Source organism: Pleurodeles waltl, chromosome 8 (assembly GCF_031143425.1).
Source record: "Pleurodeles waltl isolate 20211129_DDA chromosome 8, aPleWal1.hap1.20221129, whole genome shotgun sequence".
NCBI classification, from domain to species: domain Eukaryota; kingdom Metazoa; phylum Chordata; class Amphibia; order Caudata; family Salamandridae; genus Pleurodeles; species Pleurodeles waltl.
In genome coordinates this window covers 807,204,152-807,231,206 of record NC_090447.1, presented here as the reverse complement: position 1 = coordinate 807,231,206, position 27,055 = coordinate 807,204,152, and the positions used below count along the sequence as shown (strand labels likewise).

The window sequence follows — 27,055 nt, the reverse complement described above, 5'->3', positions numbered from 1 at the left end:
TCTCACCCCCCTCCCCTGTCGGAAACACACTTACCTGCATCCAGGGGGTCTTCCAGCAGGGCATGGGATGGGGTGCTGCTACCCCCAGCAGTGCCCGCCAGCAGAACACGGCCAGGCCGTATTATTTGACATGATACGGCTTGTGGAGGTCTACTGGAGTAGCGTTTCTGGTGGTAGAAGCGCCACCCTAACACTGTCCGCCAGCATGGCCAGGGCTGGATTTCCGCCCTTCTTGTGGTGGAAATTCGGCGGTGGTCATATTATGGCAGACGGATGTTAGCAGCGGTGGCGGTCTTTTGGTGGCCCGTCACTGTGGCGGTAGGTGCCATTGTCATAATCAGGGCCATAGTTTCGAGAAATATTCTCACCCCCATCATTACTGACAGCAGCATATGGATGGCATGGGCACCGTCACCATGCACTGGCAGAAGGAAATTGCTCCAAGCTCCTAGGCTCTTGAAAAGGAAAACTGACAAAACTACTCAAAAGAAATGGAAAACTCTGGGGGAACCACTGCCTGTACGGGTCAGGTTTAACAAACCTTATCTGGACTGATACCCTACCCTAAACTAACCTAACCCAACCCAAGCTAGTCCAACGCCCCATAATATAATAGTTGCAGTCCTTAATTTGTGCCTGTGGCAGCAGGTGGGCACCAGGAGTCATTTTTATACAGTAAGTCTTATTTTACATCATCAAACTTTGATCCAGCGTATGAGAGTATGAGAGAGAAATGCAGAAAGATGGGAAACATGGGAGAGGACAAAGAAGAGACATACACAAAAACAGTTACAAATGGAGAAAGTACGGTTCAAAAAGAACCTGGAAAAGAGAGAGAAAGTCCACAGTGTCAGAAAGAAGAGGCATGAGATAGATTCAAGACTAGGTGCATTGGTATTTGGCAGCTCAAACATTTGGCAGCACCGACGGCGACCCTCTAAGCATGAGATTTTGTGCTTGGGCCTAATTATTTCACAAAGTAAGCACTAAAAAGGTGGAAATACTTCCAATAATTATAGTTCATACTATTCATTACTAAAAATCTTATCCCAGGACAGTGCCAGGGCACCGGCATGTACAAGTAGGCACCCGCAGACCTTCAGACACCACAGATGACAATAAGCCAACAGTACAAGGAAAACAAGTGGTAATATGCCAATCCCCTCCCTGGGAGAGATGCAAATAAAAAGTGGAGTTCAGATAGCAGTTAAAAGGTAGCAGTTTAAAGAAGGGTCTTATTGTGACTAGCATAAATCACCCTGAAAGGCAACCCACAGACGAATATAGAAGGAACGCACTTATATTTCGCCTTACACAAGATCAAACATTGTGTCACATATAGTTGAGCACCATTTTTGCTTAGACTGGCTCTAAGTCACTTTCTAAATTCAAGAATGCCTCTATGCATTCTACAAAGGAGGCTATAATGGACCTATTTCAATGTTTGCAGGCTACAGAGTAGCCATTTTCTGTTATCTGTGTAGGAAGTAAAACAGGCTCTCCAAAAAAAGCAACACATAAAAAAACCTTACCAGTAGAGCAAAATGAAGTATCACCCAAATAACTCCGAGGGAGGTAACCAGAAGATCATAGCGATTTCTTCTGCTTTGCCAGAAGCCAGCAGGTGACATAGCAGTTATCTTCATTGTTACCTGTAAAACAAGGCAAGTCAGTTAGGAGAACTACATGGAAAATTAACTTGTGCTCGATTTCATGATCTGTTAACCATTTGTAACTGTAAACTGCAGGTGTTTTTAATTGAATTGAATTACCAGACTCACTTGCCGTTCATTTCGAATCATTTGATTTTCAACCTTTGCGTATGTGACTGCAATTGTTTTCATGTTTTCTCCTAGAGATTCAAGGACCGTGAAGTGTAAGAAAAGCCCCCTTAGTGTATGAAAAGCAGCCAGAAGGTAAAGTGTAATTTTGCATTTTAATAGCACCCCATGTTTGTGGATTGATTCGCAGATGCATTCAATACAAGCTGATCACTTCAGTGCCCCAAGTTGCCTTTGTCATTTGTCACACTGCAATGCCTGGCTGCATGCCTTCGACCTCAAATCGGAGCGCATGTTCCGTAAATAATTTCTCCATCTTTTAGGCAGCGTTTCCAGGTCCCCAGGCGCCCTTTCTCTTAACAAAAGGAGATCAGGAATTTTAAGCCACAACATTGGAATCCAAGAAATCTCTCATTGAGAGTCATTCGATTTATTTATACTAGCATGTGCTGTCATCAATTCATAAAGTATGATCCACAATGTTCCCAACAAAGATTTAAGTAAATATTGATTATTAATTGAAGCTTCTATCTTTCCCTCAGTCTCTCTGGACCAAGGCAGCAACCGATTAACCTCCGGTAGTCTGATTACTTGGATATTTCATTCACGATAATGATTGAGGGTCATAAAACTACAAAATGCATCACAATTTCAGCAGAAGAGAAAATCAGATGTTTTTAGCTATTGTCCTCTTGGGTAACCAAATACCATTGTAACTCAATAGAAGGGACGAGGGCCGGTATTACAGACAGGGTGCACTCTCCCTGTTTGTGCCACTGCGCATTTTTAAAACCCAGCAGAATGTGCAATGTGCACATTCAGTGAAATATAGAGCAGATTGTTACAAGCAGTCACCTACACTTTAAAGAGGGAACGTAGCTCTCCATTAGGATTTCTAGGGGGTCATGGGACCCCTGCCCTCCCATCCAGAGGGCTTCCCTGACTTTTTGTGGCACACTGTTAGCTCACCTCCTAACGACCTGTTTGCCTCTGCGCCAGCACCTGTATTAGAGCAGGGTGCGGAGGAAAAAGATTCCCCTATGTGCCTAAGGCCTCATCCCCATGCAAATGAGGTAATGTCCTCTCAAGACAGCTCTTGTGCTACGTGTGTGTCAACTCTTTCAGCATTAGAGAATCCCTTGCTGTGATACCATAGTGTCCTGGAAAGCAAAAAGTGGGGGCACATGCCTGTTGCACCCCCAGAACGCTATGCCTAGTATAACCCTTCAAATTACTATTTAGAAATATTGCTGACCTTAATTGCATTCATGCAACTACACAAATAGTTCCTTCTGAATAACTCTGCAAAGCTCAGTTTAATGTTTTCAAGATAAAGTAAAAAAAAAAAAATCAAATCTCTCCTGGGGTTCATTACTACTTTGTAGTGCTCCCACTATCGACAACCAACCTTCAAAGCCTACATTTGCTGACTCTGCTTCATTATCAGAGGCAGACCTATTGGAGTTAGTGACTACCAGTTGCCTCTAAGGTTCCCAAAGGATCATGTCTGGGTTTAGTCCTGGAGCAGCGTTGTCCTTATTTTCCACTTTTGTAATACACCACTGAATAGCAAAACAAATAAATTCATGAATAAGCAAACAAATAAAAATTAAATACATCAATCTTAATACATGTTAACAAATCAACGTCAATTAGAAATCTGATATGTTAGGAGCAGGGCAGTACTGGTGGCGCCTAGTGCGACAGTTTTTTTAGTCCTCCCCTCTCAGTGACCTCCTCCTCGGATTCCCTTACTACCACCCCGACAAAAGTGCCCCTCATCTCTGCATAGCCCCTCTCTCACATACATTAAATTTCCTTTAAAGAGCTGGTAAAGGCTGGATTTACTAATCCACTCAGCTATCCACATAAAATACAGATCTGTTCTTTGTAGCAGGCATATAAACCTTCTGTGCTACTTTATGGTGAGTCAAAACTGCCATTAGGCAAAACTTCTATCTCTGGGGCATATTTACAAAGAATTGGCTTAGGGCAGCATAACAAGCCTTCCTGCTGTGCCTCCCTACACCAATTTGAATGGGCAAAAATGCACCGTGAGATATATTTACAAGCCGCGTGCACCACCAGGGCGTCACTTTTTGTGATGCACCAGATATTGCAGACCCATATCTACAAAGCCATGCAAAGACACTTTGCGTGGCTTTTAATGGCCTTGTAGATATCGTCTAATGCAACACAGTGCAAGTCGCTGCTCTGCCTTGCAATGAATCAGGGAGCCATTTAATGGACATTGTGGCGAGTTTTCCCATACAGCATCCATGTGTTTTGACGTATTCCCAGATTTACAAGAATCTGTAAACCTGGGAATGTGTCAACACTGTACGCCTCCCCAGGGCATGTGCAACAAGGAGAAATATCTTAATTTCTCCTCATTGTTTCTTCTATGTGCGCCGCATTCTGCAGCACACATAGAAAGAAGAAACTGCTTCCCAGGATTGTTTTTGTGCAGGAAGGTGCCCCTTCCTGCACAAAAACAATCCTGCCAAAACTGCAGACACCCTTGCACCATGGTGCAAGGGTGCCTGTGTTGGTGCTAGGCAGCAATTTGTGCGCCAGCGCAGAGGGAAAAGGACAGAAATGCACTATATATTGTAAATATGGTGCATTTCTGTCCTTTCAAATTGGTGTAGGGCAGCTCAGCAGAATGGCTTGCTGCACTGCCTTATGCCAATTCCTTGTTAATATGCACCCATGTAATTGCTGCCTAGAGCTAACGCAGGCACCCTTGCACCATGGTGCAAGGATGTCTGCGTTTTTGTTTTTTCCATAAGAGCAAAAGTGCCAACTTCACATTATGAAGCATCTAGAAAAAGATACGGCTGTGCATGGCCAAAGCAGTTCATGGTCATAATAGTACTATATAATTTCAAATTCTTGATGTGGCATATGTCATGTGAAAGGCTTAATTTACTTACATGAACTTTGAGAAAGTGGTGTAGCTGACCTGGAGACCAAGCTATTAATAGATCCCTACAGCACATAAAACTCTCCAGTGCAAAATTAAAATTTCCAACAAACATCAATTTCTCCTGCAGACCACAGCCTAAGCTTGATAAAGCAAAAACGTCAAGGACTTATCAGGAGCATGAAGGAGCTTATAGCCCCAGTGTACTATGATAATGCTTGAACAAAAGAACGAGATATGCTCTAACCTAAGTACTTGGTCCTGGGACTGTAGAGCTCAGATGCCATAATTTACATAGAACCTTGCCCTTGTACAGGTCAAAGAAAGACCAGCTTGACATTGCAATGAGTTCCTGGTTGGCTATGGTAGGTACCTAATTAAGGCTGTAACCACCACTCTAGTCAGGGCAAGGGAGCAACACACCTAAGATACCCCTTGCTCGCCGGGTTGGTAGCTTTTGCCAGAGCAGTCACGCTTATCCCAGAGGCAAGGTGTAAAGCACTTGCACAACACATACACCAGTGACACAATAAACTACAAAAGGGACTTCACACCAGGTTATACAAAAATAAACTATATTGCACATAAACTGTAGACCAAAATTACATAAGTCAGTAATACTTTGCTAAACAGGCAATTGTCAGACCATCATCGTGCAACTAAAGAGAAATATTCTCACGTTTTACTCGTCATGTAAAACATCATAGAAGAAAAGTTACAGTGCATGTGTTATTTTTTTTTTTAACACAACTTTATTGCATTTATAGTTTACGAAAGCAATATCAAGTACAAACAATATCCAGTCAAAGCAGTTACCGGAGATCTGTATTTTAGATTGACAACATTGTAACAAACAAAAGGGTAATGATGTTATGAAATATAAAGTAGACAGTATCCATGTGTTTTACAAACATAACGTTGAACCCGCTAACTTACCCACCCACCTGCCCTTGACTGACATGCTTACTCAGCTGTTCCACAATCATGAGGGAGACTAGACCTGTGTCATAATATGAACAGAAATTGAACAATCTTGTCACGGTTAAGTCATTAGTGTGGAAGCCTACAAACAGTGGATAAACGAAGAGTGGCACCTGGAGTCCATGCCCGTGGGAAAGCCAATCTACCATAAATACAAGCAGCATGAAACATAACAGAGAATAGTAGGAAAAAGGGCTACATTGATCGCATGATAGCACTTCAACCACCATCCCCATCAACGTCCTGTGGAGAAAGTTCCTCTTACATTGTGTCCCATTGCATCGCTATTGGTCGTTTATGTAACCCTTCATACTCCTTTTGGCGGATGGCAGTACTTTACGGAAGTCCCCACCACTTAACCTCATCTCTCCATTGTTGTAGCAATGGGAGCCTAGGGGATTTCCAATGGCGCGGAAGTAACCTCTTGGCCAGCAGAAGTGCCATGTCTGCAAACCGGGAAGTCATGGACACTGATTTGGGTCTCAGGTATAAACCTAGTATGCAATGTGTTAACGTTTGCCAGTTAGTCTCACCTGTTACAGTCATCAATGTTGTCCTAACGTCTTCCCAATAAGAACGCAGTAGTGATCAAGACCCTAGCATATGTGTAAGGCCCGCACTCAGCAGGTGACACCGTGGACAGGAGGCTGAGGTCGATGGGAATATCAGATTCAATTTATGAGGCGTGAGGTAGGCCCTGTGAAATATTGAAATTTGAATACATTTAAAGCGTGAATTTCGGGATATTTGTTTTGAATGCTTTAGGAGGAAGGCCCATTCTCTGCCCGTTAGCGTCCTCTGTATATCGAGATCCCATCTGTTCCGTAGGGAGACCTGTGAGATTTCTACATGTTTCCTAAGTCCCTCTATATATCCATTTAATTAATAATAGTTGTTCGTGCCCAAAAGTGTGCATTGCCTTCAACAGTTCATGTCTTTCTGGCATATGGCCGTCTGGGGCCCAGTGTCGACATGCATAGTTAATAATACTAGCATGTGTTAAAAACAGGGTATTTGGAAGTCCATGCAGGTGGTTAAATTCTTGGTGGGTCAACAACACTCTCTCCGCAAACAGGGAACCTATGGTTAGCTCCGCCTGCTGGTTCCAAGGATGCAGCATTTTATTTGTAAGAATACCTATAGATAAGGGAAGACCACATAATGGTATATGTGGAGAGAACAGATGCAATGAACGTGTGTATTTCATGGTGAGCTTCCAGTACGCGAGTGCAACTTTTAGTAGCAGAGGGCCTTCCGCAGGAGGCACAGAACCTGGACAAAGCAGTATATGTAGCTTGCCAGTGTGTAACATATGTGGGGTTTACCCTATTTCTTCTAGATTATGGCCAGCCAACCAATATGCCAGCCATTGTAACTGACTGGCTATACAATAGGCTTTTACATCAGGAGCCCCCATACCACCCTCATCAGATGGCAGCTGTAATTTAGCCAGGCTGATCCGCCGTTGACCCACACTCCACATAAGGTCTATTAGTATTGCATTAAGCATAGCAAAGGCGCGTGGCGGGACCAAGACTGGCAAATTGACAAAGTAATACAATAGGCGAGGCAGGAGGACCATCTTGGCCAACGTGAGCCGGCCAGTTACAAAGGCAGAGTCCTCCAGAAATTTACCTGCACTCTCAACGCTGCTGTCGAACGGGCCCAGGTTACCATTTAAGATGTCGTCTGGGTTGCGATATATTTGCACCCGGAGGTACCTGAAGGATTGTGCAGCTAATTGTATCTGAAATGGTCTGAATGTAATCTGGGCTATATCCAGCTGACCGCTGAAGGAGAAATCATAGTTTTGCATTTATCCATAGGCCTGACAGGTTCCCAAACGTTGTCATAAGCTGGGCTGCTGGCTCCAGTGAGGAGCGCAGATCCCTAAAATAAAGGATCATATCATCAGCATATAGAGATATCATATGAAGCGATCTGTTCACTCGTATACCCCATGTCTCCGCCCGTTGTTGAAAGCATTGGGCCAATGGTTCTACCACCAGAACAAATAATAGGGGGGATAGGAGGCAGCCTTATCTGGTACCATGTGAAATCTGGTACGAATCAGAGATACAGGCACCAGTCTTAGCTCTGGCCGTAGGGGACAAGTAGAGTAGCTGAACCCAGCGGATATACCTGGGGGGTATACCATACACCGTGAGAGCCACCAACATGAAATCCCAGCTAAGGGAGTCGAAGGCCTGTTTTAGATCTAGGGAAAGGCAGCCAGCGTAAGGTTGGAGAGTATGGGAGGAAGTCATATTGTGGAATAATGTACGAAGGTTTAAGGAAGTGTTTCTATGTGAGACAAAGCCACATTGGTCAGAGTGTAACAATCGTGGAAGCAGAGGGAGTAAACAGCCAGCCAGTATCTTGCTAAGGATCTTGTACTTGGTGTTAAGTAAGGAGAGGAGTCTATATGAGGACATCTCTGTGGGTCCCTACCAGGTTTCAGAAGAGAGGTCACAAATGCTTCGCAAGTAGAATGAGGGAGTATCCCAGATTGTAGCAAATCCGTGTATAAAGTGTGGAGATGAGGGGCCAATAATGAGTACGTAGCATAAAACTCCTCTGGCAGGCCATCTGTGCCGGGCGTCTTATCATGGGACGAGTATGGGATTACGTATCTCACTTGTTGTTATAGGAGCCTCCAAGGAGTCACATTCTGAGGGTGCGGTCTGCAATAGTGTAAGTCAGGCCATATATAAGGCCACCGCCTCCAGGTCTGTCATTTTGGGTGTCGTATAAAGTTTTGTGTAATAGTCTTGAAACGCTTCAACAATTTCGGACTGGGTATGTACTGGACTATGTTGTGGTGTGCTGAGAATTGTGGTGGGGGACTGTATAGGTTTAATCAGTCAAGCCAATAGAGTACTGGAACGGTTCACCTTTGAATGCATTTTAGTTAGATATTTTCTGTGATCGATAACCTGTAGTCTTTCTAGTAGGTCAGCATATTCATTGCGTGCATTCTGGAGTCAAGAAGTATCTTCTGGATGCTGTGCGGCTCTGAGTTCTAATGGGCCCAGCTGGTTCTCAATTTGCGTCAGGTCATGCAGGATTTCCGCACTAGCTCCCACTAATGTTTTAATTGAGACACCCCGGATTACTGCCTTGAATGCCTCCTATTCTATCTGTGTAGAAGAAGCCGTGTGAGTATTTTCAGCAAAGTATGTAGTAACAGTTGTTGCGAGAGTGTTGCGGTACGCTGCATCTTCCAGTAGTGTAGGCTGTAATTGCCATGTAGGGATCAGTGTTGGGACGTGTCCCCACAACAGCGATATCTCTAATGGGTTATGATCTGAGATTGTCTTGCCTAAATATGTGGTGTGCGGTATTTGGGAGTGAAGAGTAGAAATACATAGGAATCGGTCCAGTTGGGAGTGCAATGAATGGGGATGGGAGTAAAAGGAGTATTCTCTCATACCTGCATTACGGTCACACCAGATGTCCACCAGTTGCCATCCCTCCACCCAGCAGCACTGCGCCTTTGTCTGGCTGATGGAGGTAGTGGTTGGCAATGGAGGGTGAGAACGATCCAGATCAGTATCCAGCACTAAGTTGCAGTCGCCACCCTTGAGCCATGGGAGATGTGCCCATTCCGCCAGTACCGTGGAGACATGGGCAAAAAATGCATCCTGGTCTGTATTAGGGGCATATACACATCCCAGCACTGTGGGCATACCATCTAAGCTACCCCTTATGAGTACATAACGGCACTGCATGTCTATTTTGGATTTCTGGTGGGAGTAAGGGACCGCTGCTCGCAACCATATCGCTGCCCCTTTCCCATATGAGGAGTATGATGTATGGTATAGTTGACCTCTTCATTTAGCGCAGAGCCTCTGTGCTACATGTAATGTAAGGTGTGTTTCTTGAAGATAAGAAATATGTGTGTGCCGTCCGTGTAACTGTGCCAGTACATGGTGGCACTTTTGCACTGAGCCCAGGCCATGGACGTAACAATGTTATAAGTAGTAGGGGTAGAGATCATCTGTCTGTGAAATATTACATATTTGGCGAAACCAATGATAAGAACAGTGGGCCAGATGTACTAAAGAAGCATTTTGCGAGTTGCAAATAGCGAGTCTTAGCGACTCGCTATTTGCAACTCGCAAAATGTCATGCAGAACGGTGTCTCAGACACCGACTGCAACTCGCAATGGGGTCGCAATGACCCACCTCATGAATATTCATGAGGTGGGTCGCAAATCGCGGCCCCATTGCGAGTATAGGCACTCGCTAACATGGAGGCCTGGTGACGTCAGCAGACCTCCATGTTAGCGACCTGCTTTTAAATAAAGCAGTTTTTTTTTTTTGAAATGTAGCCCGTTTTCCCTAAGGGAAAACGAGCTGCATTTCAAAAAAATCCGAAACCTTTTGTTTCGGTTTTTTCAGGGCAGGGAGTGGTCCCTTGGACCACTCCCTGCCCTGAAAAAATGTTTTGGGGTCCAGTCTCAAACTGGAAGGGGTCCCATGGGGACCCCTTCCAATTTGCGAGTGGGTTACCATCCACTTGAAGTGGATGGTAACTGCGACTCCATTTGCGACCGCGTACGCGGTCGCAAATGGAGTTGCATACCACTGCGACTCGCAAATAGGAAGGGAACACCCCTTCCTATTTGCGATTCGGAAATGCATTTTGCGAGTCGGTAACGACTCGCAAAATGCATTTCTGCATAGGAAACACGCATTTGCGAGTCGCAAACGGCAGATTTTGCCGTTTGCGACTCGCAAAGTGTTTCCTACATCTGGCCCAGTGTCCCTTAATAAATAGCATCAGAAAGTCAGACTTATAACACCTTTGTAACTTCCCCAATACTCAGTCCAGCAAGCAATGGCTGTTCGACCAAACTTCGAAGAAAAACATGAGGAATTGAATAAAGCATAACTTGGGCATTTGCCTGTGGGGGCATAACCATTTGGGACCTCACTGTGGGGTGTCGAGCATGCGATTTGTATAAAGTACTAATCAGGTATCCGGGCCCGGACCATATACATTATACATCCGTGACATTGTACATTGATAAACCTGTATCATATCTAAAGGTGTCAACTGGTCTCTTATGTTGGTGGTAAGTGGGAGCCAACCACAAAGGATGCGTAATAGTGGAGAGGACACAGGTATCATCTGGTACTTGCGATTATTCAGTGAGCACTACAGGTCGCGTGCCGTCTGCGGTGTCATTGACGGAAATAGTGCCATGCTGCCATCAGTGTCTGAAACAGCCTCACTGCCCTCCGGCGAGCTATCACTAGGGCAGTGCCGCTGTACCTTGAGAGCAGCCACCGACAACAGGGCCTCACGCTATCTCGCCTTGGCCTGATGCACCGTCGGTGTAATCTGCAGCACAGCGTGGGCGCCGGTGAGAGCCTGCAGGAGGGCCCATCTGGGCATCCGTTTTCTGAAAGTCCGTTAGTGTTTAGTCCATCCACAAGCATACAGCTTCCGGTGTGCCAAAAAAATGAGATTGATTGTCATAAAGGATTTTAAGTTTTGCAGGGAAAATCAGAGCATGAGTGAGACCAGCAGCACGCAATTGTCTCTTCACTTCAGTGAACGTAGAGCGTCACAGCTGTACCGCCACAGTGTAGTCTGGAAATAGGGAGATCCGTCGATTGTCTACAAGGATTGGTGCTCTTTCTCTCGCCGCTCTAAGGAACTGGTCACGATCTCTATAGTTCAAGACCTTGGCTACCATGGTTCCTGGTGGCGTACCGGGTGCCGGTCTCCTTGTGGGCACGCTATGTGCTCTTTCTACAGTGAAAAAGGATGAAAGACCTGTTGGAGATACCACCGTACTGAGCCATTGTTCAATAAAGTGTGTTGCTTGGGTGCCCCCCATGCCTTCCGGCATACCAATGATACAGACATTGTTGCATCACGCATGTCCTTCAGCATCTTCGGCTCTGTCCTGCAAATGCTCCACTTGCTTGCACAGCTGCAACGTTATAGATACTTGGTCATTCAGGTGCGGCTCAAAAGTGTCCAGTGTCTTTTCTGTTGTGTGCACTCTGTCTGCTAATTTACGTTGCTCATCCCTGATAATACTAATGTCTGCAGATAGGGTGCCAAATTGTGTTTCCATGGCGGCTCTTGATTCTGTAATTTCCTGGAGGATAAGATCAAGCTTACCCATCGATGTCGTCAGATCCGTAGGTAGCACCATTTCGAGGGAGCGTGCCAGGAGAGCCACCCAGAGGAGGGAGAAGAGTAGTAATAGTTTTTCCTATTCCGACTGCTTTGTTTTGGTGAGTCCCATAGTATCTTCACTGTGACGGCGGGACATCAGGGGGGATACATCGTTAAGGTGGGGTATCCAATTTAATCGGGAAGCACCAGGCATGGTGGAAAGGAGTGTAGCAGCCACGTGCGGGGAACCAGCCTGCAAGATACGATAAGGTCAAGGGCGGCCAATGTAAAATTCCAAGAAATAACGACCAATCTGGTGGTGGAGCTTTCCTATAACAGCAGCATTAGCCAATGAAGAAGAGCTCCGGTCCCTCACCAAGCCGCACCACAGGTCTGTATTCACAGCTTCCAATCACTCTCCTGTTGCAGGGAGTTAACAGACACTGGCTTGCATTCAGAAGTCCGATTCAACGTCAGCTACAGCTCACATCCCGCGCCTTCACTCCACAAGGCACCAGGCATTTCCTCTTCACAGCCGGGGGGGGAAGTGGGCTTGCATCAGTCCGTGTGCAGGAACTCACCCCATGTCCCTCAATCCTCAGTCCTCATGAGGGCCCTGGACAACGCGCACCCGGCGCGCCTCTAGACACCCCCGTCGGCTCGCACACGCGCATCACCCCAGATCAGACACGCAACTCTGGCCCAGTGTCCGGCAAGTATCACTCCCGACCGCGATGCTCATGGTCTACCGAGTCTTAACTATAGGCTCTGAGAAGCAAAGCTGGCCATGGCAGCACAGGCTGGCAAGCACACAGCAAAGCCTCTGATCTCAGCCGGATCAGTGCAGCACACTCCTCTCGCTCCCCCGCGCTCCTTGACATGACAGCAGTAGCATTGGGGACGTAGTGCAGTCAGGACCGTGCACAACACCGTGCATATCAAGAGGTCCAGGCCCGCAGCTGAGACATCAGGCGTCCGCCATCTTGGCCAGTAGCCATGCCCCTCCAAGTTACAGTGCATGTAATATGGTCCCTGAAACAATATTCTGTGCTCCTGTCTACAGGGAGAGCATGACATACATCAATCTCATAACCTAACAATGAAGCACGTAATGAAGAAGGCAGGGGAATCGATCCACATCACCCACAACTGAAACCAACAAGTTGATATGGCTCAACTGTATTACAGGTTGTGTGGTAGTTGTCCCCAACCTTGGTTAAAGGGCCATCTGCCCATCTGCATCCAGGATGAAGGAAAAAAGAGGCTTGACAGTCACGGGACCTGAGTCGAGGTTTCCTTCTCGTCCTGCAAGCCGCTGGTGAGTACCCCCAAAGGTATGCCTCCAAAAAAGAGGGGGCACACCTGGCTCCAATGGTGGTGGGGGGATCTCTCCAGTTCTCTCGCATACAGAACACACAATTAAGCCACCTGCGTCTGTGTGGTGAGGCTGCCGACCCAGGGAACTCTTCCTGAGGAACTGCTGTGCACGGGGAGCACGTCCAGAGCTCTCCTGTGACTGCCAGACTGATGCCTACGCTCTCCTGAGGTGGTCCCACCAGAGAAGCTTCACAGTACCACTGGGTACCTGCAGAAGGAACTGGTTCTCTCCCAGTTTTTGTTGGGGCTCCTCACTCCTAGGGGCTGGCTGTAAGCAGCACAGCTTCCAGGCTGCTAGGCCTGCCGTGTGTCATCTGCAATCCCAGGCCTGGTGGTGAACAGCCCCTCACACACTCTGGACACAGCACAGCCGGGCAAAAGTCAGGCTTCAACACTGAGTGCATACTTGTCCCCCGGGGGCCCCATGAGGAGGGAGCTTTGCGCATGTCTGGGATGATGGGCTGTCATCGCCCCACTTCTCCTTCTTCCTCTGGCCCATCCACGGATGGGGAGGGGAAACAATAGCCTCACCAGATGTTATTTCCCAGAGTAGTGCCCAACACACACTATTCATGAGTCCACAAGCTGCTCCTGGCATAAGAAAGTGCTCCACATGTGCTACCGACCAGGGGAGGAGGAACACGAGGAGCAACACACACTGGACAGGTTCCTGGATATGCAAACAGGGAGGGAGACACGCCACCCGGTCCCTGGAGAACAACTGGGGACCACAGAAGCAGGGGACTAGCAGCAGGCCAGCACATCAGGATCCTTGGAATAAAGTGGCAGACCTCCTTGTGACCAGCAGGCCACAGGTCAGCACAAAAGTAGGTCAGTCCTTAGGGTGGTTACAAGCATAACAGCCCCCTCCAGTAGCATCTGGTTCCAGGTCATTTCAGTGTCTAAAAACATGGGGTACAACCCTTTTACTTATACTCCAAATCTATTTGACCTAAGGGACACTTCAAAGGAACTTTAGAAGTGCACAACATCCCCTCCCAACCCCAACCCTGACTCCAGAGGTCAGTAGGGGGTAAACAAGCCCTATGTGTGAGTACTGGACACAGCATATACAAACGTAAGTGTGCCCGCCTCCCAATCTCCCAGCCCAGGAAGACCACTCAGTATGCAGATGTAATCCTGTTATCTCCACCCTCTGTGTGTGATAGCTATCTGGAAAGTATGCACAGAGCCCAGCTGTCACTCTATTCCAGATGTGGATTGGAGTTAGGCTGCAAAGCACAAACAGCATAAGCACACTGAAATGCCCACTTTCTGAAAGTGGCATTTCTACAATAATAATACAAACTCCACTTACACCAATAAACAAGATTTCTCATTGTCATTCCAAACATACTAAACATGCCCACGCTACTCCTCATAGATCAGAATTTACACTTAGACATATATAAGGGAATTCCTAATGCAAACCTCTGAGAGGGGCAGCACTCACAGCAGTGAGAAACCAGATAGGCTGATTGTCACTATCAGGACATGCCACACAATGAAGGCACATGTCCTACCTTTTAAGTACACAGCACCCATAGGGCTTCCTAGGGCCTACCCAGTGGCGGCTTCTCTGCTATGGCGGTGGAGCATCGCCCCCCCACCAGCAGCAGCAGCTGCTAACCTTTTACTACAAAATGATAATAAACTATGTTTATTATCGTTTTGTGGTAAAAGGGACGGGTAATTGGGGGTGACTGCAACAGAAGGGAGTGCACAGAGCACTCACCACAGTGCGCATGTATGTTTGGCCGGCTGTCTAGGGCCGGCCAAACACACATGTGCAATGGGTTCTCTCCAGCCCGGCACTGTGTTGCCAGACTAGAGAGAGCAGGCACAGGCTCCCAGTCTGCTTGGGAGCGCCTTGGCTGGGTGCTCCAAGACAATCCTAACGCTGCTCTGAACAGCATCAGGATTGGCCACAGGGTAGGCTGGTAGCCTTTGCCTGCACTGCAAGATGGAGGAAGGTCAGCGCAGCAAGAAGCGGAGTGGAGGTATGTTTAAAAAAAAAAAGTTTATAAAAATTTCTCCCCACCGCCCCCGTGCCGCCCCGCTCCCTGTATCCCCAGCAAGCCGCGAGAGGGCATACCTTAGGGGTGAGCTATATGTAGTAAAAGAGGAGTTCCAGGCCTTGCAAGTAATTTTAGATGCCAAGCCAATGTGGCAGTAAACAGCACATGCAGGCTTTGCAGTGGCAAGCTGAGACATGTTTGAAAGACTACTTCTGTGGGTGGCACAAGCAGCACTGTAGGCCAACTAGTAGCATTTAATTTACAGGCCCTGGGTATAAGGGAAAACACCATACAAGGGACCTACAGGGAAATGAAATGTGCCAATCAGGTGTGAGTCAATCATACCAAGTTTAAAGGAGAAAGCACATTCACTTTAGCACTGATCCGCAGTGATAAAGTGCCCAGACTCCTAAAGCCAACAAAAGAGGGTCAGAAAAATTAGAAGGAAGGGAAAAGTTTGGGGATGACCATGCAAAAAGGACCTGGTCCAACAGTAAGTATGTAATAAATGATTTTTCCCCATATAATTATAACAATGATATAGTGCAGAGTAGGCCAAAGCTTTTTTCCCTACATTATTTATGTGAATTTTATGGGAAAGGTTACTAGTAAAAATTCTACCCTAATAAACATAGCTATCCACCTCTTCTACTTTATCCTGACAATATGCCAAGAAAATAACTTTTTTTTAATGCCCTGGAAGGTTACCATCTTCGTTATTGCAGTATTTCTTTTTAAAAATGTTTATTCACTTATAACTTAACTCCTGCAAGTTTGATCACAAACATAGTGGGGTCAAATCAAATAAAATCATTTTGTCTGCATTAAAAGAGCGTGCAGGGGATAAAGCCTACATCTGGGGGGAAATTGTTCACCTGCAAAAATTGCTGAGTCAAACATATGCATTGAAAATAACAGAGGGGCTAGCAGGCAACCTTGTTTTAGCCCATTGCTTATTGGTATGGCAGGAGACAAACCTTTGGTACCCCCTAACAGAGCAATTAATTTTAGCGAACTAGAGGGTATCCCAATGAGGATAATCTGAACTATAATGTAGGTATGTCTACTAAATCAAACACCATTGAGAAGTCAATAAGGGGCATATTTATACTCTATTTGAGCCAAATTTGCATCATTTATTTTTACGCAAATTCAGTGTAAAACTAACTCCATATTTATATTCTGACGTTAGACCTGTCTAACATCAAAATATTGGAGTTTGCACCATTGTTTAGATGAGTGAACCTACCTAGCGTCAATGAGATGCAAGGTAGGCATTCCAATCCAAAAAATAATGCTAACCCTATGGCCCCATATTTATCCCCCGTGCTAAAATGATGCAGGGGTGGGAGGAGGGGCAAAATATTGGTGCAAAACTTGCTTTGCACCATTATTTAACGCCTCGGTCAGACCAAGCGTTAGGGGACCTGTGGACACATTTCCATGGTTAAACACCATGGAATGGGTCCACAGGTGCCATCCTCAAGCCCCAGGAACACCCGACCCACATTAGAGGGACACTGGAGGATGGGGGAATCCCATCCCTGGTAAGTTTGGTAAGTATTGGTAAGTATTTCTTTTTTAATTAAAGTGCCATGTTATGGGTACTTGTAGAGCGCACAACTCAACTAGGATAGTATTCTGGTGCTGATAAGGGGGTCTCCATTGGCAGTGTATGAGATCTAGGTAAAGAGCCAAGTCTTCGGTATTTTGTGGAATTTAAGGTTTGCAGAGGTGGCTCTTATATGTAAGCAGAAGTCATTCCAGGTTTGAGGAGTGAGGTATGAGAACGCTCAACTGCCGGCTCTGACTTTGCATATGCACGGGATGTGTGTGAGTAAGAGGCCGGCCGAGCAGAGGTTTTTGTTTGTGGTGTGTAAATTGATGCATCATTAGCATTCCTAGGTGTGAGATCGGCTATAAGAATCTGTTAGTATTTGCTATCAGCTGTATTCTGCTCTGCACTGAAGAACTATGTTTTGGTTCAGCCAACAAGAGACAAGTATTAATTTTATTTTGATACATGTGGGACAGATCCTTATCAGTGATACACTGTCACTCTTAATACATGTAGGGCATAATTCACAAAGGTAAACTTACACTTTTGTGTAAGTCTGCAATTGATAGCTATTCACAAAGGAATTTTACTAGTAGTATCTTTACAAATACGGAAAAAATAACTTAAAAGATAAGACTGATATATCTTTTTCTGTGCAGAGGCTGTGCTGTCATAAAGAAACTGCTAGTAAAATACCTTTGTGAATATCCAACAATATATTGGGTTGGAGTCTCTCAAGGAATCACTTAGACTTTTTTACTCTGTGAAAGTGACACTATGGGGTCATTACGACCCTGGTGGAAGGCGGAGAACCGGCGGTAAGACCGCCAACAGGCTGGCGGTCTTACCTTGTGGGATTATGACCATGGCGGTTACCGCCATGGTCATCCGCCGGTTCTCCATTCCGCCTGCCAGGGCGGAGACGACTGCCGGGCTGGAGACCTGGGTCTCCAGCCCGGCGGTCGTCACAATACCGGCGGCGGTATTTGGACCCGGTTTACCGCCGTGGATTTCCAGCGGTTTGAACCGCCATGAAATCCATGGCGGTAAGCACTATCAGTGCCAGGGAATTCCTTCCTTGGCACTGATAGGGGTCTCCCCCACCCCCCACCCCCACCCCGACTCCCTCCGCCACACCCCCCACCACCGCTGCCACCCCCCAAAGGTGGCAGGGCCCCTCCTCCCCACCCCGACCCCCAACATCACATAACTCACACACACCCGACACGCATGCAGGCACCACCAACACGCACACACCCCGACATACATGCCAACATCCACACACACACTCAGACACGCACACCCACATTCAAACATACACGCACACATCCATACAGACATACCCACAGACATACATGCACTCATTCCCAAACACGCATCACCCCCACAAGCAGACACGCACTCACACACCCCCTCTACACACTCAGACGCACACCCCCATGCACGCACACAACACCCGCCACACCCCTCCCCTAACGGACGATCGACTTACCTGTTCCGTCGATCCTCTGGGAGGGGACGGGAGCCATGGGGGCAGCTCTGCCGACACCACACCGCCAACAGAACACCGCCACGGCGGATCACAGGAAGTGATTCGCTGGGCGGTGTTCTGTTGGCGTGGCGGTGGAGGTAGAGCAACCTCCACTTCCCCGCCTCCCGCCAGTATGGCTGTTGGCGGCTCTCCATCCGAAAAAGGACGGAGAGCTGCCAACGGTCATAATAGGCCGAGCGGCAAACCACCTGCACTGGCGGTCTTCGGCACGGCGGTCCCTCGGCGGTCTTTAAAAAAGACCGCTGAGGTCAAAATGATCCCCTATATCTTTCATTTTCCCCTTTCATAACACCTCATTGTAATGTGAGATGTCCATTTGTTCACCCTAAGCATAGATTTGTCTTTTCAGATTCCAATTGCAGTCAATTCTTGTGCTTGATGTTGTCCTTAGGGCAGTATAAATCTCAGTATGAGAGATTGTTGCTTCAAATTACTGAGCACAAATTCATTCGTTTCTTGTATTGTCCTCACCATTTATGACTTCATGTTGTATACAGTGGACCTTATTATGAGTGGCCTGGTAACTGGTGAGGTGCGACTCCGCTTGAGTCTGAATTTTTCTAGTGTAATTAATACTACGCAATTATGGGTTTTTGGAGAACAACATTCAGGCAAAAATATTCATGTTCCAGTAAATAGTGGGCATGTCCCTCACAATAAATATCAGCAGGCTTGACTTGCTGATATTTATTAAAAATCTCATAATTACAGATAATGCTATTACCACATATATTGCAATGAACCAGGCCATTTCTGTTAAAAGCCTATTCGGGGGAAACAAATTAGCACCACTCTCCTCTGTCTGTACCCGTAAGTGCCAGCATGTCTTTCTGTGTAATTGCTCTGTAAGGAAGTTAACCACTGAATCTAAGTAACCTCATTGAGGAATGCACCCACAAATCCTACTATTCTTCCGCACCCGCATAACTGTGCTCTGCAGAGGTTTAAAAGCATCTGGGGCACCAGACATATTTCCAGTGTGAGTCTTTCAATTCTATTTTGACTCTTTTACTTCTCCACCTGCATTTTCATCATTTGTTTCGTCACATCTGTCTGCTAGATCAAAAAAAGGGTCCTAAGGATCATGCGTGGATTGGCCAAACCGGGCATCGGGCATTTTCTCAGGAGGTTAGAAGGGTGGAGGGCTCTTTTGTTACTGGGGGCTGGTTTTGCAGTGGGCAAGCACTTTTAAAGGCACTGCAGAGTTCATTGTTTATCGAACAGTTTTCGTGTGCAACAATATAAGTGTCATGATAACTCTGGTGATTAATGTACCTGCTGGAGAGGGATGGGAATTTTGCCTAGTGGCAGTTTTGATTCTTTTATGACAGCACAATGGGTTAATATGCCTGCTGCCAAGAACCCAGAACAGTGTTTTAGATGCAATGTTATGCAGATGACAGAACTGTATTTTATATGCAATGCTCAGTGGGATACTGCTTTTGTCACAAAGATCCTTTTGTTACAATAGAGTATGTAAGTAACAATCATAATCTAGCACAGAGAACAAATAACTGCCATCAAATAGCTGCATGCAAACTGCACTGTACAAGTTAGAAAGTTGTGAATGTTTTTCCCCAGTCTTTGATTATCCTGATTTAGCTTAAAAGGGTTTGTTAGTGTAGACATAAATTGTTATTTGTAAAGTCACCCTAATCACTGAGTTACATTCTGAAACCCGTTTATGCTTTCCCAGAACAAGCACTCTTAAACAATGCCTACCAGATAGATGACGTGAATCCTAAACCTTGTAGTCCCCTTTGCCTTATGTAACAGTTTCTCTACCCTGATTTACACACGTATGATTCGTGGTCTTTGTTTGTATGTGCTCCAACATCCTGTGCTGCTAAGACAGGCTATAAAACTAATAAAATACTTGTGAGATAGGGGCTATGGAGAGATGAGAGGCACTGCTAGGGGGTGATGGCGCAATAATCATTGGTTAGTTAGTGGTTTATTGATAACTGGCACAAGATCCCCGGATTGGAAATTAGTCTTGTGGGAATAGCGCTCTAACTTGCTAGAAGATCACTCTATTACTCCTGACATTTTGCACTTTATAGAGTTTTGATTGTTTCATTTTCTGAGTGCAGGTGTGCTTTGGCAGGAAGGATAGCTTTGATGGAATGCAAGCGGCACTGGTGCCAGGATATTTCTTCTTTTGTTTTCTCTTTGGAATGGCTCCTTCTCTTGTAGAATCATACTTTGTCTCACTACACCCAATAGATTGTAAAGCATCTGTAATACCCTCCTCTCCTTGATAAGAAGATGGGGGGTGGGGTAGCTGAGAGTGATGACTCACTCTGCACACAACGTCGGAGGCCGGGTCTCCAGACGGACCTCCATAATCAAGCTTCAACAATGTTTAAATAGTGGGTTCAATATTTAACTCATAACCCTAAGTCAAGATGGGTGGCCCAACGTAGTCTCCTCCAGCTTTTAACAGGCCATAGGCGGGCCCGAGCTTCGACCAGGCAGTGCCTGGCAGTGTCGTAACGAAACTTGAGGTCTCCCCTTGCAAACTACATTGAGAATCCCCCTTTCCACGGCCAATCGCCTAGCACTTTTGTTAAAGAGGCCCTCTGTAGGTCAGCCCTCCGCAACACAGGGGCTGCCCATGCTTCTGTTAGCCACTCCCAGGCACAACCAATGTGCATTTGGCACAGTGTGAATCAGCGTCTCATTTTGGCCTTTCTGCAGTGATGACGTACATGACCAGGTAACAGCAGGGACTCGAACCTGGATTTATCTGGATGTGCCACTCCTCTGCCTCCACAGATCTCCCCACACTCACTCTCTCCTGTTTTGTTATTATCCCATCATACCCTGGGTGCTGCGATCAAGAATCCAACTGAATACTCAGTTAACATTGCCTGTTGAAAAGAAAATAAATACTCTCCCACCAGGCAATATTATTGGTGGTTGACTCAGACAGATTCGGTGCTCCTGTTTATTTGCTTAATATTACATGGGCGATATACCTTGGCATGTCAAAAGGTTTTCTCTCACTCCCTCTTTGGTCTTCACTACGAATTTGCTGGAATAGAGTGCGGTATGTACCACATGTAGTAAATACCGTTAACCCAGGGCGAGATATTTACCAAGTGTATTAAGTACCTCCTATTCGGAGTTTTTAAAGGGAAAATGGGGCATATCATGCAGAATCGGTTTTTAACACAACAAAATCTGTATGCTTGCCTTTTTTTCTTGGCATTTTCATCAGATAAATTTCAGTAGGTTTGAAGTGGAAGATGGTGAGGTTGTGGCACAACTCATAATTTCCATCTTGTGCAAACACATTTGCATAGGGATCTGAGTTTAGCCCTTAATAGAAATGCTTACGATACACCATAACCAGGGAGGAGCTAAATATTGTTGCATGCACACACACACACACACACACACTATTCCAATACCCAATAACACACAAAGACTCTGGTAGGAATTCTATACTTCTCCAGACACAGTAGACATAAGGGATCATTTAGAGTCTGGCAAGCAACCCAGTAGACTTAGAGATCCCCGCCTACCTGAACATTCTGTGAATCTACCCTTGCGGCGGCTCTGTTGAAAGCGCTGATCCTTTGCTGAGTGCATGCTATGTTTGATGTGCCCGCAAAGCAAATTGGAGTTGTGTTTGTGAAACGCAAAAGTCAATGACTCGGAGGCACTGGGACTCTTGTTTTCTTTTCAGGATGCCCAGGCAGCCCCAAACAAGAAAACTCTACATCACAAACATTGTGCTAAATTTGACATAGATTGACCCACGGCCCTATGACTATTGCTTAAGAGTTTCCAAAGATGAAGCAACCTGTAGGTAAATCAGCGGAAACCTGGTGCTTAGCCTGCCTCTAAAAGGGGCAACATTACAGCAAGCTTGGTGGACATGATAGCCACTGTTTTTTGGTTGATGCCAGTGTATCCAACAAACTCTAAATTACCCCATTTTTTGTAATTAAATACTTAATAACATGTTCCTTTTAAAATAAGTCTAAATTACATTTTAACATTTGAAGATATATGTAAAGTTTGCAAAGTGAAACTGAAAATATTTAGTCATATCAGTTCAGCAATGAGACAGCAGTTCTTTCCAAAGACAATACTGTTGGGGTTGCTCCTCATAAATGTTTCATGCTCTTCTTTCTTCTACTTCAGTTGCTTTCACCAATTTTGATATGATTTCTTTCTAGGTTCATCCTTCTCCTACCTTGCACACCTAACTATATTCATGAACCAATAGTTCTTCATATGTAAAATTACCATTACATTTCGGGGCAGTCCATGTTAAGCAGCAAAATGCTAATCACCCATGTTACGATCCTAGCTGTTTTTTCACAGTTCATTTCAGTTAGCAATTTCATTCTGAACAGAAGCATTTAGAGTATTGTAACAGGAGCCTTACACATGAAATGTCCAATGTTGGCAACTTTTAACTCAATATTATAAATGTTTCGACTCCATTTTGAGGTGCTCACAATATAATATTCCATTACGTGATTGTGATGCGAGTTGATGCAAAGGCACCATGTGCTTCGCAGGTACTGTTTTTCTTGCATAACTGGGTAAAGCCCTCTGTCTTAAGGATACAGTCACGGACATTACCCTTTCAACTTTTTGGTATGAGCACAATATGTAAGTCATCCTTTGTGCTGTTAGGATCCAGAATACACATTTTTACAGCCATGCTACTCACACTGACACACATACTTTTCTTTATTTCTTTATTATTGTACTACAGTACTGTGTGTTTTTAATATCTTTGGTGAATAAATGGTAAAAATTGAATTTATATCAATATTGTGGTTTGAACTGGATTTCCCTGTCTGTATTTTTCCATAAAAAGATTTAGTTTAATTACAGATTGCGTTTCAAAGCGAAAACCAAATATTTCACCACATTTTGAAATAATGTAGAATGTGGCCACATTTGCGGCATAGAGTGGAATGTCGAAGTGTGGAGTGGTGTTGAGTGGAGTAGCCTAGAGTGAAGTGGAATAGAGGTGAGTGGGATAAAATGACATAGAATGAAGTGGCATTGAGTGGAGTCGTGCATAGTGGCATTGAGTGGAATAGAGGAGTGGCATAGAGTGGAGTGGAGTGGCATAGAAAGTGGTGGAGAGAGGAGTGGCTCAGAGTACTGTGGAGTGGCATAGAGTAGAATGGAGTAGCATAGAGTAGAGTGGCATAAAGTAGAGTGGTGTACAGTGGAATGGAGTGAGAAAGAATAGAGTGTTGTAGAGTGAAGTGGCATAGAGTGGAGTGACATAATGGAGTGGCAAAGAATGGTGTAAAGTGGAGTAAAGTAGTGATGTAGAGTGAAGTGGTGTGGAGTGATGCAGATAGAGTGGAGTGGTGTGGTGTAGAGTGGGGTGGGGTGCGGTAGAATAGAGTGGCATAGAGTAGCAGTACGGTGTGTACATAAAAGGCAATATGGAAAAAAAGGTAAACCTCAGGACACAGGAAATTGTAGAAGGAAAAGAAAGTGCACCCACAAGAGCTGCTCAAAGAATCTGTCATGTATATAAAATGAAGTTATACTAATAAAAAGATAACACAAAGAGCACAAATATTCAGGCGTAGCGAAATAAATGGGTATTGTAAAAAAGAAAAAGCTAAAACTCAGGACGTGGGTGACGTGACCTCACAAGGACTGTTTATAGCGAACCAATTAATGGCCACCATGAGAGCGAAGGAGAGACACAAAAAGAAGAAGAATTTGGCTCACAGCCAAACGTATCAGCACTCGTGCAATAATCCATGTAACAGGGACATTCTTCAAGGCGGTAACAAAACCTCCCCAAGGAGGGACAAGCATAAAGTATTTACCAATGATAACAAAGGAAAAGGCAAGCCCATGAACAAGTGAAAGTGATGGGCGTGCAGTGGGTGTGGTTAAAAGCCTACAATACTTACAACAGGTCAAAGCGCTTGTGCGCTTGACATAAAAAGTAGCTTGCACAAGAGAAGCAGGGGACGGACACAAGAACTTGGCTATGATCCAGAGAAGTGTTCAGCAGACGAAAAATGAAATCAAGCTGTCACACAATGACCACATAGAACGAGCATAGGGAGTGACACTGAACCCAACCACTGGTAAGCAATGCGCAGGCTGTAAGCTGTAAACAAAAAGTCTCGAAGAGACGGCGCAGGCGCCGTCTAGGAGGCCTAACAAATGATGAAATATGTCATTCACTTTAGGTCTGACGAGACAACGTGCCGTCTGCCCGATCGCATGTAATTAATGCATACAAAGGAACCTTCAGCCACTTGTTGCTTTGAGGAAGCTCCTTATAGCCATTTCTTTCCTGGTGTCTTCCATATTCGGTTTGGCCTACAAAGCCCTTGAGCGGTTATACATTTTAAATGTAGTCGTTTCTGTTCCAGCTGATGATAAGACGCTGGTTTTATTGTTTAGCTGCCTCTTTTTAAAGGGGAACGTGTCACTCCTAGACATCACACCCCAGTGCAGCCAGTTGAGTTGAAAGCAACCCGCTTCCATGTAAAATTGCCAGGATGTGATGTCTTTGCAGCAGCTTCCTCAGGTCAACACCTTTTCATTACTGGCTGTATGTCTGGCGCTCTAAATAGGCCATATGTTGATGCTTAATACAACCAGTAATCAACTACGTTGAGCAATTTACAGCTATCCAGGATTTAGCAGTAGGGACAGCGAGAGGACTATTGACCATGTCATTAAGAAAAAAATGTCCTGGGCTTTTTTGTGGGGAAGAAATTCAAATTCTACGATAAGAAGAAAATACAAGATGAAGACGAATGAAAACATATAATCTCATATTTCTCAACCTGTTTCCAGTTGACACAGTAGCTTTAAAATTAATGAAGTGCTCAATTTGTGTGCCCTGTATGTTATACATTACTACTGCATTCCATTTTCTACTGCATGGGCAGATCAGAGTAGAGGAAGCGTACTTTAAATATAGTGAATATTACAGATTATATTAGTGCACTGGGTGCTGCAACAGCACGTATTTAAATGAGCGTTGGCAAAATCAAAAAGTCGGTTTTAATGTAGGAACTCTTAAATCAGCACTGGGTATGCCTATGTTTGCATGTGGTAGTACATTAAAGACAGATCTACTGGTCTTGCCAAATCTTGTCTATCCTTGTATAAACCATTGATTATTGTGGTTTGGCCATCAACATAAAAAGGTTTTTTCAATACGATATATTTTCGAATTGTAAATCTCATTTCATAATTTATGAGAATTTACAGAACATTATGCCTGGAATACTTTACCTCTAACACAAAAATGAAGGTGAAAACCACTGACATCGTTGCTAAAGGGACTGTGACTTTGTCATTGACATCCCACTAGAAAAAGACAAAAGCAGGGTCTTAGAGCCAGGCACAATTGTATAACACGAAATAAAATTTTCTATTGCACATTTTATTGAATTTCAAAATTCAAAACAGGAAAATGTTTCTAGGAAAATTACATAAAGAGTGATCGCCCAATATCACGACCACTAACATGGGCCAGGGAGTCACACTTAAAGCTTTAGAAATAACTAACAACTAATTCAATAAAATATAGAATACTTAAAAAAAAAGATAAGTTAATGTTGATTTGTTGTTGCAAATCTCACAAAAAGAACATACCTTTACAGAGAGAAGGACGGACTGAGCCAGCACAAGCACAGCAATGGTCCGTTTAAAAAATGGATGCTGGGTAATGTCGTACATTCTAGCTCTAAATCCGTCATTATCTGAAAAAAGAAACAACATTACATGATATTTTGTCTATGTCGTGTTGCCTGTACGGACCTCACATAAGTGTCACTCTAGAAACAATATAACTCAGAAATTATTTTACAAGGAAAATCAACAGGGTTCATTAAACAGATTCGTTTAGCGTTTCCTAGTTTTCACAGGTGCAATCAGCACCCAGAGGAAGTACTATAGCCACTTGGTTCGCTTTCGCCATAAGGTATTTTTGCACAGCATTCATGGTATTCATTTTCGTTGAAGAGCCCTGTGACTGTGGGTTTGCTGCATGTTAAAACTGCACATTTTCTCAATTTGTGACCTGATTTCATAGAGAAAAATTCTTCAGATATTACCTGGGGAAATATTCTATGGGAAATACTTTGGTCGGAGGGAAAATGTATCTCAATTCATAATCTAAAATTATGTGTAAACACCATTTCCACAAAAGTTAGATTTTGCATTTACTCAGAATAAGGTGGCAAATCTCACAAATTATCACAATTATCTCAATACAATATTCCATGAACTGTGCTTTCCCTGTTTTACTGAAAACCAACACATTCTGGTTCCATTTCAAGAGATGAATTGTTTTTTAGGTCTAGCTTAAAAATGCAGCTATTGCCAGGCTTATTGTAACCAACCTAAAAAAAGAACTTTCAGGACTATTGCAGAGATGGGCTTTGGGTCCGCACACAAGTTGGTAGCCAAATGTACATGTTTGCTTGGGTGGAAGTTGTTTGCTACCACAGAAAAATGTGCTTCCCTCCACACAGCTGTGATTATTTTGTTTATTTTTCCAGCTGCCTGAGCCAACAGCAGTATGACTACATGAGCTTGAACTTTCAGAGACACACACGAGGCATTGCAATGTTTTCAAAGTGTCTTAGATAACTAGATAATTTATGGTATTTGTTTTTGTCTTTCAGCAGCACATGGCAGGAGGACAGTCATTAGGAATGTGTTGCAATCCTAGTACCCTTCCCTTTCATCATTAC

General features: G+C 44.8%; 1 protein-coding gene across 1 annotated transcript in view; it reads right to left on the bottom strand.

Annotated features, from left to right (window-relative positions):
- NALCN (sodium leak channel, non-selective) overlaps nt 1-27,055 on the bottom strand; it is a 2,264,872-nt gene that overhangs the window by 113,535 nt on the left and 2,124,282 nt on the right. The window contains exons 31-33 of the mRNA XM_069205064.1: nt 25,953-26,059; nt 25,590-25,664; nt 1,533-1,652 (exon numbers count right to left, since the gene is read on the bottom strand). Of these exons, the coding sequence (XP_069061165.1) occupies nt 1,533-1,652; nt 25,590-25,664; nt 25,953-26,059 (302 nt within the window). The remainder of the gene's footprint in view (nt 1-1,532; nt 1,653-25,589; nt 25,665-25,952; nt 26,060-27,055) is intronic.